Source organism: Canis lupus, chromosome 6, assembly GCF_011100685.1.
Source record: "Canis lupus familiaris isolate Mischka breed German Shepherd chromosome 6, alternate assembly UU_Cfam_GSD_1.0, whole genome shotgun sequence".
Taxonomy (NCBI): domain Eukaryota; kingdom Metazoa; phylum Chordata; class Mammalia; order Carnivora; family Canidae; genus Canis; species Canis lupus.
The window spans coordinates 28,452,816-28,468,012 of record NC_049227.1 but is presented as its reverse complement, the minus strand read 5'-3'; the positions used below and the strand labels follow the sequence as shown (position 1 = coordinate 28,468,012).

Here is a 15,197-nt window from a genome sequence, read left to right as displayed (position 1 = left end):
AAAAAAAAAGGGATCCCTGGGTGGCACAGCGGTTTAGTGCCTGCCTTTGGCCCAGGGCGCGATCCTGGAGACCCGGGATCAAATCCCACGTCAGGCTCCCGGTGCACGGAGCCTGTTTCTCCCTCTGCCTGTGTCTCTGCCTCTCTCTCTCTCTGTGTGACTATCATAAAAAAAAAAAAAAAAAAAAAAAAAAGAAAGAAATTATAGGTGGCCCTGATGAATTAGTTTTCCAATTTGGGCATTTATTTTTGGTTTAGCCTGTTATACCAATATGTCATTCAACCTCTCCCTGGCTCTGAAAACGCTGTATGTTCTTGCTCATGTGTTACAGTCTTTCTCCAGATCAGGAAACTTTTATGTGATTTATTTTTTTTTTAAAGATTTTATTTATTTATTCATGAAAGACACACACAGAGAGAGAGAAGCAGGCTCTATGCAGGGAGCCCAATGCAGAACTCGATCCTAGGACTCCAGGATCACACCCTGGGTCGAAGGCAGGTCTAAACTGCTGAGCCACCTAGGGATCCCCATTATGTGACTTTTAAAATGTAACTTTACAGGGACGCCTGGGTGGCTCAGCGGTTGAGCGTCTGCCTTTGGCTCAGGGCCTGATCCTAGAGTCCCTGGATTAAGTCCCACATCGGGCTCCCTGCATGGAGCCTGTTGTTCCTCCCTCTGCCTATGTCTCTATCTCTCTGTCTCTTTCATGAATAAATAAAATCTTTAAAAAAATAAAAATAAAATGTGACTTTACAGATACAAAGTCACTTTCTGGAGTGAGTCTTCACCAACTCAGCAGAACAAATATGATGCCTGAAGGAGTTCATGTGATGCAACTCGGGCTTGTGGCTTCTGTCCTCCAGAAGTACTGAGGGAGTCTGGATAGCTTAGATAAGCTAAGCGTTACTTAGGTAATTATGGTGGTTTACAGAGACCCTTGCTTCTCAAACAGCTCCTGGTAATTATGCTATGAATAAGAATAACCAACTCGTGTCCAGTTTGGGCTTCTTCCCCAACATGACAAAGTAAGGAAGAAACAGTAAGGACATCTTAATGTGCCTCCCGTTCAGGCCAGGGACTCCTGGATAAATTTCTTTGTACTCTGCTTACCCTGATTCCCACTTGGAGGAGGGAGAAATGGTGAGGACCACTGGCCCCAAACGTTAGCTAATTACCTAAGAAAAAGTGGGGATGGAGGAGGAGGGGTGGAAGACTCATCTTTCCCTTTGAGCACTCCTATATCACTTGCATTCTTTTCAACAAATGTTATTCTGTAAGCCCTACCCTTTTGAGTAACTACCCCCACGATCAAGAAGCCAGACTCACCGAGAAGACCAAGACTGTGCAGTGAGCAAAGGACTGACTTGCCTCGACGCGATCAACTTGCTAAAAGCAGACGGGTAACTCACTTGGAACGGGGTCTCCTCTTTGTCTTTTTTCTCTACGGGAGAACTGGTGACACTTCGGGCACAGAGGTTCTCTTTTCTAAAGGAGGGAAAAATTGAAGGGGATGGGTCATTGGGTTTCCTTCATGTTAGACAAGCATCCATGAGCAAGAGTAATTTAACCTACTTCGGATTGGTTTTGTAAGCAGATTCTGCTGTCCCCGAGCTTTTAGGTGCGGGCGCTGTGGCGCTCGAGCTTCTGTGAGGAGGTGCTGCCAGCCTTGGGTTACCCTGCTGGGAGTCACTGTTTCTAGTCCCAGTCTTCGACTCCAGGCGGCACAGCTCCTTAAAAGAGACAAGTGCAACGGATGTGAAAATGTAGGTACCTAAGGAGGGTTAACGACCGTACAGAAAAGAAAAACATGGAACTCGGAGTATCATCAAAGACAGAAATAAAAAAAGGACACACCAAAAGCAGGCAGGCATGTAAAACACAGACACCAAAGAAAAACCAAACCTACCATAAACTTCAGAAAGCAAGAGGTATCAAAGTTACCTGTAAACTTTTAACATTTGTGGTTTTTGTAGCAGATCCAGAATTTGCCTGCGACCCTTTTCCAGGCATGGCTTTGGCACTGGAAGATTGTTCACTTGTATCTTTGATGAGGCACAATTTTGGATTCTTAAGTTTTTTGGGAGACTTCGCTTTATCGGCAATTGCACTGGAACTCTTTGTCTCACAGAGTTCTCTAGTTTTTGGAGTAAATGACACAATGATCCTATTACCAAAGACATCTTCGTTTTCCATTCGCTTCTGAGCCCGTTCCGCACTATCTTGGTTTATGAAGCGGAGAATCGCACTGCAGCCTGTGATACTCAGCACTTTCCCACCACAATTATCAGACAGGCGTCTGAGCCTGTTGCTGATGCTCTTGCCATCTTTATTTGCTGGTAGGTTATAAACATAGAGCAGAGTATGGCACTGCTGATACAGAGGAGAAGTGTTACAACAGGTTAACTCAGGGGCACACGTTCAATTACATAATTAGAACAACAAGGAGGGATCTCTAGACTTAAGCTAACAGCCTTAGCCTTGGAGGGGAGGTCATAATGATTTACAGGGGAGAAGGTAAACTTATGTAGACTGAATAAAAAAAACACAGAAAGGGAGAAATGTACCTTAAATGATCACTCTAGTGAATGAAAATGGCCAGATTTACTGTTCTGGATAATCAAGTCTTTTTTTTTTTTTTTTTTTCCTAACCATAAAGAATAAGGATCCCAAAAGTGGACAGTGTGTTACCTAAAATATATTTGACTTAAAGGTCTTTGACTTCAGAAAAGGGAATGCCAATTTCTTTATATATTTCTTTATATATTCTCCAAAGAGCTTAAACACAGCTCAACACTGGTAAACATGCTTATCCCAAATTAAAACTAAAAGAAATGCTCACCCTGCTGGAAATATGATCCTAGCATGTGGCTCAATGAGCTACAGGTGTAGCAATAACCACACCTAATTGTGCAAGTGCGCATGCATGGTGGGGAATGTAACTGTAGAAAACAAGCCCAAGGGTTCCTGGGGCTTAAGGATTAAATGCCTCAATGGTATACAACTAGGGGCACCAGGGTGACTCAGTCAAGCCTCTGACTCTTGGTTTCAGTTCCATTCATGATCTTGGGGTCGTGGGATCGAGCATCATGTCAGGCTCATTGCTGAGCAGTCTGCTTCAGATTCACTCTTTCCCTCTGCCCTCCCCCTACTCACACATGCACTCTCTTTCTTTAAAATAAATAACTCTTTAAAAAAAAAGGTGTACAATTATTCTGTTTATTTGTTGCAAAACATGAGCGTGTGCAAACCACCACCATATTCTTTATCCATGCCAGGAAGTTAATGGAGTAATAATGTTTCCATTATTCCAACCACTAGACACAAAACACTGCTGGCTTTGGAGACACAAATGGCTCTTGGTAGGGTTAACCTATAATTCCCTATGATACTATGCAACAAAATAAAAGTAAAATCCATTCATATCAATTTTCTGTAAATTTTTAAGAGAAGAACTATTTCTAAGCCTTATTTAAAAACTCTGGCTAGGCAGTCCTGGTGGCTCAGCGGTTTAGCGCCGCCTTCAGCCCAGGGTGTGATCCTGGAACTTGGGATCAAGTGCCACATCAGGCTCCCTGCAAGGAGCCTGCTCCTCCCTCTGCCTGTGTCTCTGCCTCTCTCTGTGTGTCTCTCATGAATAAATAAACTCTTAAAAAAATTTAAAAAAAATAAAAATAAAAAAACTCTGGCCAGCCTCCTGCAAAGAACGGCCTCACTTGGTGACCCCTATTACAGGTGGTCTTTAGTCTCCATAATGTAATGTCAGAATACAGCAAAAAAGAATGCAAACCCACTTACTGGCATTTTTAGTGGTAACCTGGGGGGCAAGTCGGAAATGAACTCTTCAAATCTGATCAGCTCGTTAGCATGATGTAGCAGGGCTTCTGACGCTTGGTTTTTATGGACCAAAATTATGTGGAAACCATGCCTGTGTCTCAGGTCACTCAGTTCCAATGCAAAATTGACATCAGCTGAAAGAAAAGGTACAGCCCACCCCCACCGCCAAACATTAGAAGGACAGAGACATACAACTCCACTGACACATATTGAGAAAAGAGGGATGGCTAGACCATATCCAGAGTAGCTTACCACCTCCCATCCCCTTCGTGTGGGACAAATTAACACTAACAGGACAATTTTACCACATATTTACATTGAATTCCAAGACACATGTTACTTCCCGTAATAAAAAAGAGCAAATACTGACATTTTATTAGGGAGCATCAACTTTGGAACTGATTCTTCTTAGATTTTTACAATTAGCAATACTGGGACCAGGGTAAAAATAAATAAATAAAAATATATTTTCTTTAACTGGCTCCACAAGAACCTGTACTCAAGTTCTAAGGAGAAAATACAGAAAACCCACATAGACTCCACTTCTTCTCTAAACAGCTCTCAGACATAAGCGTTAAGTATGTCCTGTGTGTTTCAGCCTCTCTGGGGGCATATTTTACTTTATTTATTTTTTTTTTTCATATTTTACTTTAATGTGTACCGGCTTCTCCAACTATTCCCATATAGTGGGTTTTGCTGAAATTAGCAGATGCTTCTGCACTTACTTGACACAAGAACCACCGTGGCTGGAGCAGTGTGCGTGTTTGCAAACCTTCGGAGACTCTGGCGGAGCTTATCGTCAGCCGCATTCTTTGCGGTAGCATTGATGTGGGCAACAGTTACCTGTGTTAATATAGAGTAAGGACAAACAAGCAAGAGCTTAGGTCAGAAAACCACTATGCGTTCTGCCCACATCTTAACAGATGGTCCCCGAGGAAAGACACATTACTGCCACTTAGGAATGGAAGAAAATTATAAGTGGATCTCAGTAACTTCAAATTGGTCTCTCCATACAAATGAACTGGATCCATTATTATGCCTGCTTGCCTCTTTGATCTTCTGCTTTTATACTTTATCCATCCCCCCTTCAGAGAACAGGCAGAAAAGGAAGTGAAATCTGAAGTAGGTAAATTAGCTCTAACAGCTTCTGCCAACAGCTGGGGAAGTAGCAGAGATTGGTATATGATGAAGGTATGACTTAGCGCTGTATTTAATGTCATTTGTCTCCACCATACATTGCCTGTGGCTTTTGGGTCTGGGGTCAGGTGGTGGGACAGGGGAGGCTTCTGTGTCCCCCACCCCCACCCCAAGAGTTAAAATGTGTTTATTTCTGTTAAAGCCATGAGGCTTACATAGCAGTCGCCAGAGCAAGGAAAGGGTTTGAGAGGTACTTCAACTACGTGCAATACACAATAGAATTTATTAGTTTTTTTAAGGAGCATGGATATAGAATTTTAGGCAGCAATATAGCATATCAATAGAATTACTTGTCCAAGAGTCAAAAGAACTGGATTCTAGTTCTGGTTTAAGAGAACAGACTGCAGTCAGACCATCTGGATTTAAATCCTAGCTCATCCAGGGCACCTGGTGGCTCAGTGGTGGAGTGTCCACCTTTGGCTCAGGTCATGATCCCTGGGTCCTGGGACTGAGCCCTGCAGGGAGACTGCCTCTCCCAAGTAAATCCTAGTTCATCGGCCATGTGAACTAAAAAGTTGGTTAAGGGCAGCCCTGGTGGTTCAGTGGTTTAGCGCCACCTTCAGCCCAGGGCCTGATCCTGGAGACCGGGGATCGAGTCCCACGTCGGGCTCCCTGTGTGGAGCCTGCTTCTCCCTCTGCCTGTGTCTGTGCCTCTCTCTCTCTCTGTCTTTCATAAATAAATAAAAATCTTTAAAAAAAATAAAAAATAAAAACAAAAAAGGTACATTTAAACATAAATAAATAAATAAAAAGTTGGTTAACATCTTGGTGCCTCAGCTGAATTTGTCTATTTCAAATAAATTCTATGAGCCCTTTCCATAGGTCAGTCATGGAAGTCAAAAGAAACAATAGACATAACCATCATACTAGCAGAGCAATAATCACATATAAGTAGATTATTGAAACATCAGATATGATTAAATGATTTCTAGCACTTTAGAAATATTTTTTTGCTAATTTCCTCTATTTGCAAACTTGACAGAAATATATATTAAACTAACTCTAAATTAAAATTCTTTAGGAAAAAAAACCCCACGTGGTTATTCTTCTACCATAATAATTTTTTTTACCTGGCAATTATTCAGCTCTTGGATAACTTCTTTGTTTTCTTTACTAATGTCGCACACACAGATGAATTCTGCTTCTCTGTGGCCTTTAAAAAACTTCTCACGGATTCTCTGTACAACAGCAGTAGCTGAGCGGCCAGAGGGAACTGAACAGTTTTCAATATCCCAAAAAACTCCAATGGGGGGTAAGTTTTCCAGCACCTGTCCGGTTAGTGCAACTTCTGGTGACCCTTAGGAAATGTTAACACTTTCAATCACATATAGTGAAAAAAAAATGGCAAACTAAAATAAAATCATAGGTAGCTACCTATCATTTTTACTGGCAGAAAAATGAAATTACTGATTGATGTTAAGTTTAAGGATACCAACCTCACTGGTTGACCTAATAGCACAACTGCAAGTTGCAATAGTATTTCTAAGCCATTATTCCTATTTTTCAGGAGAGAACAAATCTGAAGGTCAAGTTACTTCAAACCCACAATACTTCAAGCCCACATTGCAAAGCACGAGCCATCATTCTCAGGCTGATCATTACGCTTCTCTGAGGTGAATGGACACTGCAGCTCTGCGACCTGATTGTTATGTCTGCTCATGCTTGTCTACCCACTCAGTATGGAAGAGCAATGAAGAGGTGACAAAGTGTAAAGTTGTTACTGTCCTTGATTTAAAAAAAAAAATGTAACACTGCATTAACATCTGACTTAATATTTTAAAAAAAGGTTTTCGAAAGATAAAATACCACATTAGCTAGTTTTGGGGGAAATGACAATAGGTTTTTCACTTACTGTTTTTCATCAAACATTATAAAATCTTTCTAAATATTAAGTATTTCTATAGAGTACACAATTAACAAGCATGATTATTTATGAACCTGTGTAGATAAAGAGTCCCCTCTAGCGCTTACTTCTCCTAATATACTCCCTATTTTTCTATACACAGCGTCTGGTCTCAAATAGGCGCAGCTCAACATAAAAGACAAATGACTTGTTGGTCTGTGAGAATAAAAAGATTTTTACCAAGAGGTAGAAATGAAGACTCATATACACAGTAGCTTTAGAACCACAAGGAATCTTTTCAAGGCGATTAAATGCGGTGTTAGTATCAGATACTGCAAACTACTTAAATATGCACATTTTATACCATACTGTCATTTACCAAATTTCGAAGAAGCTTTGCCTAGACTGGTCGCCAATAACAACGTGGTCTCCTTCCCTGTTCCTTTGGTTCCACAGCCATTACACAGAGGAATAGTAACAGGTGCAGTTTGAGTATTTGGAGGTGGTATATTTGGCCAGACTTTAGCAGCATCAATTATACTATTTCTTGCCGGCTGTTTTAAAAATTTTTTTAAAAAGAGGAGGAGGTTTCAGATACATCATTTCAGAACCTAGAGTTATAAACAACAACTGAAAATACAGTCTAAGTGTTTCTTCTTTCCACCTGTTAACCTCTGGTGGAATGTATTTTCAGTACTTCAGGGCATTCCTAAAACTATTAGCCATCAGTTCATAAACTCACTTCAAGAAGTGACTTGAAATGATCTAGGAAGATATTCACATGATCAGACCTTTACAATCTAGGGCACGTGTATACCGCAAAGGCGACCCTGAACACTCTACGTGGAAGTGATTGAGATCTTTGCTTGAATATTCATGTGATCGAGGCCAAGTTCCAAGACCCTCAAATTATTACAAAAGAACAACATGGCGTGACCTACATTACACAAATGGGTCCACGTATAAGGTGAGTATTAAGTTATGAGAAACTGCAATTGTGCTCTAGCCTTTAAAGACAGAACAGAACACGAAGCTTTGCCGAACTAGGGTTTACAAGAAACAGATTTATTACAAGAGCCTCTAAAAGCATCAACTACATAAATGATGACTCTGTACTTTTTTTGAATGGCCCTTCCATTTTTACCCTTTGCTTCTTTCAGGACCAAAAGAAGCTGCACTGATGGGGTGAAAGCTACCTCACAGAAGAATCTTCAACCCCATGCACAATAAAGATTTTTCAAGATCTACTTTTTTTAAAAAAAAAAGGTCATTCCTCAAACATCAGCTGCACCCAACAGAACAAATAAAAAGATACACACCTTGTTTAGACAGTCTTCGCAGTAAAGTGAGCCCTTTAAACAAACCGGAGGTACCACATTTAGGTGCAAAGAATTGGTGCACAAGTGAGGCGTTAGCTCCGACTGTGATATGTGCTCTTCCAAATGCCCTGGAGCCCCGCTTGTGAAATCAGAACAGGGGAAATAGCCAGCAGAGGCGCAGCCCTGGAGAGCCGGGAACTGATGCAGCTTGTGCACATTACCATGACATGATTGGAAATGAAGCTTTCCACAACAGGGCAGGTGTTTGCAGGAAGATAGATTACTTTCTAGACACATGCTGGGAAAGTCACTTGCAATGCCGGCCAAACTGCTCCTAGCTGAGGCATTCTGGAGTGAAGACGCAGACTGGAAAGCAAACCCTGACCCTACCTGACACGTGATGGTCCTGGTGCTCTGCGAGTCTAACAGTGCGCCTGGGTGAATCAAGCTACCAGTACCTCCACTACCGCCGCCACCACCACCACCACCAAAATGCATTGGTGAAGTGGAGGGTTCATTAGGGCAATGAGCACAGCAGCTTACTTTGGGGACAGGTGAAAGCTGTATTTTAGGTTGCTGAAGAGAATGAATATCTGGAAGTGGGACTGCTGGAAAGAGTTTAGAGCCAGCATGAAGGGGAGATGGCACATCCTTTAATTCCACAGCAACTTTCTTGTTCTCCATGTAATCTTTCTGGGAAGAGAAGATCAAAACGCAAATTAATGTTATGAGGCCAGTGACTTTTGGTTACTCACATCCTACTGCAATCCCAAAATGAAAATAGTGTTCAATCCTGTTCACATTACTCCACCATAACCAAACAATATGGAATGGCAGCTGAAACCAGGGGTATTCTTCAGAGAGGTCTGCAGGAGGTGAACACTGAAACAGACAACTAAAATCAAGACCGTTTCTGTCCTTCCTGAATTTTAGGTGACTGGGGGCGGGTTCTGCTTCCATGTTCAGCAGGGCAGGTTAACCATCTGTGCCCCAGGGACTTCCCTTCGATAACTTCCCCTTGCCTCCTAGGGTCTTCTAAAGACAAAACAGGTGGCATGAAAACAACAGTCACCAACAGCATTCAATAAAGATGGCTTCCAAGCCATGTACTTTGAGGAAAATACTTAATGGTTCCTGCAGTCAAATCATCAAGGGTTTAGGAAGGTCCTCCAGAGGATTCCAAACATTAAAGATGAGATTAGCTATCTGTCCAAGTGGCCCACCCTTGGAGGTTTCAAATGTGTAGCTGATGACATTAAGCAAGTTCCAGGGTATCATGACCTAAAGCCATAATGCCAACAATGACTTTATAGCCAGGGACAAGATTAAGAGTAATTAGAAAATTATTTGGGAACAAGGTTCCAGAGAAAGAGTTTGTTATTCGCCTCTAACATAGACACAGGAGGCCAGAATATTTACAAGGTTATAGCATAGCAGTGTCAGAGACTTGGGTCTGAATGCGCTCAGTAACTGAGGGCCTTGGGTAAGTTACACAACCTGTCTATACTTTAGTTTCTTCCGCCTTCAATTGGGAACAATAGGATATACCTCCTGCAGTTGTTAGGAGGAAATGAGATAGTGCATGTAAAGCACTCAGCAGAGTACCTGCCTCTTAAAGGAGATCCAGCTAATCAGTAGCCCTTACTCACTGCAGGAACTATTAAGAGAAAGAGGATGTCCTGATATAGTGAGAGCGACATGCTCTTCTCTCAGAGCACAGAAAGGGCCATATGACTGCTATGATTTCACTCCTTTGGCTGTGGTTCTACACTCATCTGGGAGAGTACACTCATTTAGGAGAAATCTGGATTTTTCACTTGGACATTTCCTAAAAGGGAGGTGACAGCAATTGACTGACTGCCAACAAGCAGTGTGTTCTGCCCTCTTCGTAATTACAGTTCAGGCTGGAAATTCATCTACTGGCATTGTGATTTACAGACACCTGGCTCTCATGATCAGGGTTATTATGAGTTGGTCCCCCTGAATTTACTCCATTCTGGGTGCCACTGATAAAATCAGGTTTCTGGATCTGTAAAGCTGAGAGCACAATCCTGTACAATGTGACTCCACAAGGGTCAGATCCTCCAGCCCAGAAGCCCTGCCTAAGCTGCCAACCCTGTTGCCAAATGTCCCTAAAAGAAATGACCTCAATTACTGATGCCATGAAAAAAAAAAAAAAAGAAGAAGAAAAAGAAAAAAGTTAAGTATATAATGAAAACCTGGAGAAGATACGGAATTTGAGTTTTTTAAAAGTTACTAATACCCTTATGTAAATTTACAGTAAAGACTCATTTAAATTCCAAGTGCAATAGCAAAAAAAAAAAAAAAAAAAAAAAAGTAATATGGGGCATGAAATGGAATCAGAAAAAAAGTCAAAATCACTATGAAAAAGCAAAGGAAGTTACAGACATGTTTAAATATTCAAGAGAAATCTTGAATAGAAAAAGACTGCCAATAAAGTCCTATTAATCTTGCTTCAATTTTGAGACTCAAATCTCAGAAGGCTAGAGTGAAATAAAATCTATTTTATACTTTCCTCTGATTTGACTCTATAATTTGGATTTTATCTCTGGCATCTGTGACTTTTGATAAGAAACAAATCATCCCCAAATTTTAACATTAAATATTTAAAGCACCTACAATACTTAGAATAGGAATACAGGAGTTAAAAAATTTAGGCTCTCCTTGAGTCAGGAATTATAACCATGTGCTACAAGGAGGAATAGGCTGGATACGAGATAAAACTTAGTACAGACTCCAGGGAGAGACACTGCCCCAGACCAAATGGACCGCTCATCTATTTGCATAAGGAGTTTGCTGTGTCCTCAGTCTTGCGCATAGTTACCGTTTGGGGACTAAGTGGCAATGTCTGCTCAGGACGAGAAAAGCAATTAGAGAATTTCCAAAGCCATGGCTTAGCATCATTATTTTGTTGCAGCCATCCAGGTGTTCTACTGCAGGAGTCCTCAGTTCCGCTTCCTTCCATCATACAGCCATACAAAGTGGTTCAACATTCTTTCATCTTTCTTTTCTTTCATTCTTCCACCCTGTTAAGAAGGAGACTGCAATGTTATTTATTTGCCTAAGTACAAATTTCATTATTAAAATGGAAGATTGCAGGGGCACCTGGGTGGCTGTTGGCTCGGATCACAATCTCAGGATCCTGGGATGGAGAGATGGAGAGTCCCACATCACGTTGTGCTCCCTGCTCAGCGGGGAGCCTGCTTCTCCCTCTCCCTCTGCCGCTCTCTCTCAAATAAATTTTAAAAAGTGAGACCGCAACTGTACTTATGGAACAACATTATTTACGGTATAATGGCTCCCATTAAGTCAAAGAGTAAGGAATAAAGGTAGAATTCTAGCCAAATGCCAACCCATTTAGCCCTGAGCAGGTCTTTTCTATAGTTTTTCTTAATTCTTCTCAACCATCTCTCCCTAAAGACTCTCCTGGTAAAGGTCAAAAAGTTAACCGAGTACGTAATTTTAGTAAAAGAACAGCTACATGTCTTCATTACCAATTACATAAGATTCTGAAATTGACTTAATAGCAACCTATCCCACTGTGTCATTGATGTGACTATGGAAGGTCCAAACTAAGTGAACTCTTTGGACTCTGAATTTGATTTTGCTACAGAACAAATCGAACCAATTTCTTCATTTACTTATTACAAAAATACAATCAGATATACCACCAAAAATCTAATTGAGAAATCTCCAGTCACAGATGTGCTGTATCTACCCCAGTGCAACCAACTGCATTCTTACAAGTCTTAAACAGTACAATAAAAGCAGATCAAATCAATAACAGCCAGTGGGCGTGGAGGCAGACTGCCAATGGTAAGGACAACTGAACCTCATTTCCAAGTCTTTGCCATTATACCAAACAACTGCCTATTCTTACCTGCAGTGGCCATTTTAAGGTTATCAATTTATCAGAAATTTCAACTGGACATAAAGAAAACAATTTCTTTTAAGTCTCTCTCTCTGAAAAGATGCTCTTCTCAAGAGATTTTAATATCTACGTAGTATGGTGAAGGGAGAGATGAGTATTCTATCTAAAATATAGAACCAATCACATAAAGCAGGGGCAGGCAAACTATAGCCTGCCAGCCAAAACCAGCCCTTTACTTGTATTTTAAAGACCTTCAAACTAAGAAGGTATTTTATACTTTTTAATTCTTGGGGGGGGGGGGGGAATCAAAAGAATCATATCTTGTAACCCAAAATTATATGAAATTCAACTTTTGGTGTCTCTATTTTAAATAGATAACTTTGTTTAAATACTGTCTGGCTATTTTTGCACTACAGCTACAGAGTTGAGTATTTGCAACAGAGACTGCATGGCCCACAAAGCCTAAAATATTTACTATTTGGCCCTTATGTGGAAGCTACAAAAACTTATATTAAGTTTCAGTCTCTTCCTCTGCAGAGTGTGGCTAAGTTCTTCCCCTCTACAGCATTACGAAGGGGGGAAATTATGGAAATGACCCCACCATCTGTCTTCACCAATGTAGAGCTTGCGCCAAGTACAGGGTTTGCAACATAGTATATACTGAGTAATTATTGTTAAGTGAAGGGATAAATATTGTAACTATTTACCTACTACTAAAAGAGTTAATCGGGATCTCTGGGCGGCGCAGCGGTTTGGCGCCTGCCTTTGGCCCAGGGCGCGATCCTGGAGACCCGGGATTGAATCCCACATCGGGCTCCCGGTGCATGGGGCCTGCTTCTCCCTCTGCCTGTGTCTCTGCCTCTCTCTCTGTGTGACTATCATAAATCAATGAAAATTAAAAAAGAAGAAGAAGAAAAAAAAACTTTAAAAGAGTTAATCTGGAGGGAGAGATGGAGTGTACCTCCACAACTACAATAAATTATGACAGTTGTTCTTCCTACTGAACACAGATCTCGTAACCCCCAACCATCTCCTCTCTGGATCATGGGAACCTGTGATGTTCACAATATGCAACTTCAACATGCTCTTTCAAATTTCTTCAAGACCAATCCTGAAAGTGAGTTAAGAGGCAGAGTACAATACAGATCACAAACCATTTTTATTTAACATTATTTCCTCATTCAACAACTATTTATTTAGTATCTATTATATAACAGGCCTGTGCTTGGCACAAGAGATACAATGATGAAAACAACCAGACAATAAGATCCATTTGTGTAATTTTTCCCCCCACAGTAAAGCAGGAGCAGGAAACCTGAGCCTGAACTATACAAGCTTGAGCTAGACAAGGGAGAATTGAGCTACATTTTACCTAGGAGTAAACACAAGTTTAATTAGGTTTTGTAACTTGGCCAAGATCACAGAATTAGAAAGGGGGCAGAGCCAGGCTTGTCCACCTCTTTCTTTCCATCACACCAAGGCACCTGCCTTCCGTATTTATTGCTCAACACAATCAAAAGTACAAATGTATTAGCTTTGGGGATCCCTGGGTGGCTCAGCGGTTTAGCACCTGCCTTCGGCCCAGGGCGCAATCCTGGAGTCCCGGGATCGAGTCCCGTGTCGGGCTCCGGGCATGGAGCCTGCTTCTCTATGTCTATCATGAATAAATAAACAAATCTTCAAAAAAAATGTAATAGCTTTTAAGTTGCCTGCACCCAGAAAATTTCCCATTCCTGGGAATGCCACTAAGTAACTCAGGTAGCCAAAACAAGTTTTTTGTTGATTTGAGTGGGAGTCTTTGAACAATTAGTGCTTGAGAGCGCAGCCGTCTGATGTCCGCCTTGTATATTAATCTCCAATTTTGCTGCTCCCTATCCAGGCAGCTTTTAGAGAGTTCGCAACCTCTCTGAACCTCAGATCCTACGCGTAAAATGGGCCTGATTATAACTGCAGCATCCTCATAGGGCTGTTGTCGGGATTTAACGAGACGAAGTATAAAATCTAGAAGCGGCCTCCTCTTAACACAAGTTAGTCTTCGACCCCCACACGACACAGTCCCCTTACTTACTTTTGTTTCGTAGCTCTTCTTACTAAAATTGTTTGATTTTTTTTTTAATTATGCCTCCCCGACTTGAACATAAACTCCATGGCAGCAGCCAAGCAGACACCACGTTTTCTCATTCATTGCTCCACTTCCTGCACCTGCCAAGTGCCTAGCACCGTCTCAACGATTGCTGAACGAGTCAAGTGTTCAAGAAATGTCTAGGAAGATCCTTTGGGTCTTGATTTCCCAACATGCAAAACTGTATTTCCAGCTCGGGGGGAGGGGGGGGGAGTGGGGGAAGTCCAGAAGATAAAAGGTGACTGGAAAGCTCTTGGTAATGCCAGAAAAAAAAAAAAAAAAAGAAAAAAAAACTACTTGGGAAACTAAAACGTGTATGGAGGCGTAGCGTTACAATTAGTAGTGGGAGTGGCTCAAGCCCTAAGGCAACTCAACGTAGTGTTGAGTCTGTCTGTCAAGCCAGAGACTATACCCTAGGGAGTGCTGAACCGTCCGAGGGGAGTGCAAGAACGCTCAAGGGGGGGGGGGGGGGGGGGGGGGGGGGGGGGGGGCTGAAAAACATTCACCCCTGTCTTCCCTTCTTAACCTTCCAACTGTGCACGCTGCTCCGGAAAGGCTGCTCTCCACACCTGGAAGCCCCCCAGGGAACAGGGAGACAGGTGCGGGCGGGCAGCCAAACACCCCCAAAGAGCAGCAGCGGCGCGGCAGTGACAGTCGTGAACCGACCTGAAAGGGTGACAACCCAAACCCACGGTGGGGGCCTGTCTGGTGGGTCCCAGTCCTTCCCCCCGGAGCAGACAACCTCCCCCACCCCCGCCAGCAAAGGGCAGGGGAAAGGGGGGGGACGCTGTCCCGCCTCCAGCCGGTGGCCCCAGAGCAGTGAGCCCATCAGGAACCAGTCCCCAGCGGTGCCAGCCAACTCACCTCAGCCGCCGGCTCCACCTCCGCTCACATTCCGGCCCCGCCGCCTTCCCCCCGCCCCCCCAGGCCCTTTGTTTTGATTCCCGACTCCGCAGCTCCCGCCGCCGCCGCCAAGCGCACCCTCCACTT

General features: G+C 42.4%; 1 protein-coding gene across 8 annotated transcripts in view; it reads right to left on the bottom strand.

Annotated features, from left to right (window-relative positions):
• The window catches only part of MARF1 (meiosis regulator and mRNA stability factor 1), a 40,781-nt gene extending 25,584 nt beyond the window's left edge, over positions 1-15,197 (bottom strand). For 3 of the 8 annotated variants that reach the window (XM_038540270.1, XM_038540271.1, XM_038540273.1), the window contains exons 1-10: positions 15,072-15,197; positions 11,039-11,240; positions 8,194-8,886; positions 7,254-7,428; positions 6,102-6,328; positions 4,560-4,677; positions 3,796-3,968; positions 1,942-2,370; positions 1,573-1,730; positions 1,327-1,485 (exon numbers count right to left, since the gene is read on the bottom strand). In XM_038540270.1, the coding sequence (XP_038396198.1) occupies positions 1,327-1,485; positions 1,573-1,730; positions 1,942-2,370; positions 3,796-3,968; positions 4,560-4,677; positions 6,102-6,328; positions 7,254-7,428; positions 8,194-8,886; positions 11,039-11,182 (2,276 nt within the window). In that variant the 5' untranslated portion in view covers positions 11,183-11,240; positions 15,072-15,197. The remainder of the gene's footprint in view (positions 1-1,326; positions 1,486-1,572; positions 1,731-1,941; positions 2,371-3,795; positions 3,969-4,559; positions 4,678-6,101; positions 6,329-7,253; positions 7,429-8,193; positions 8,887-11,038; positions 11,241-15,071) is intronic. The other 5 variants (XM_038540274.1, XM_038540276.1, XM_038540272.1 and 2 more) reach the window with 5 other exon arrangements.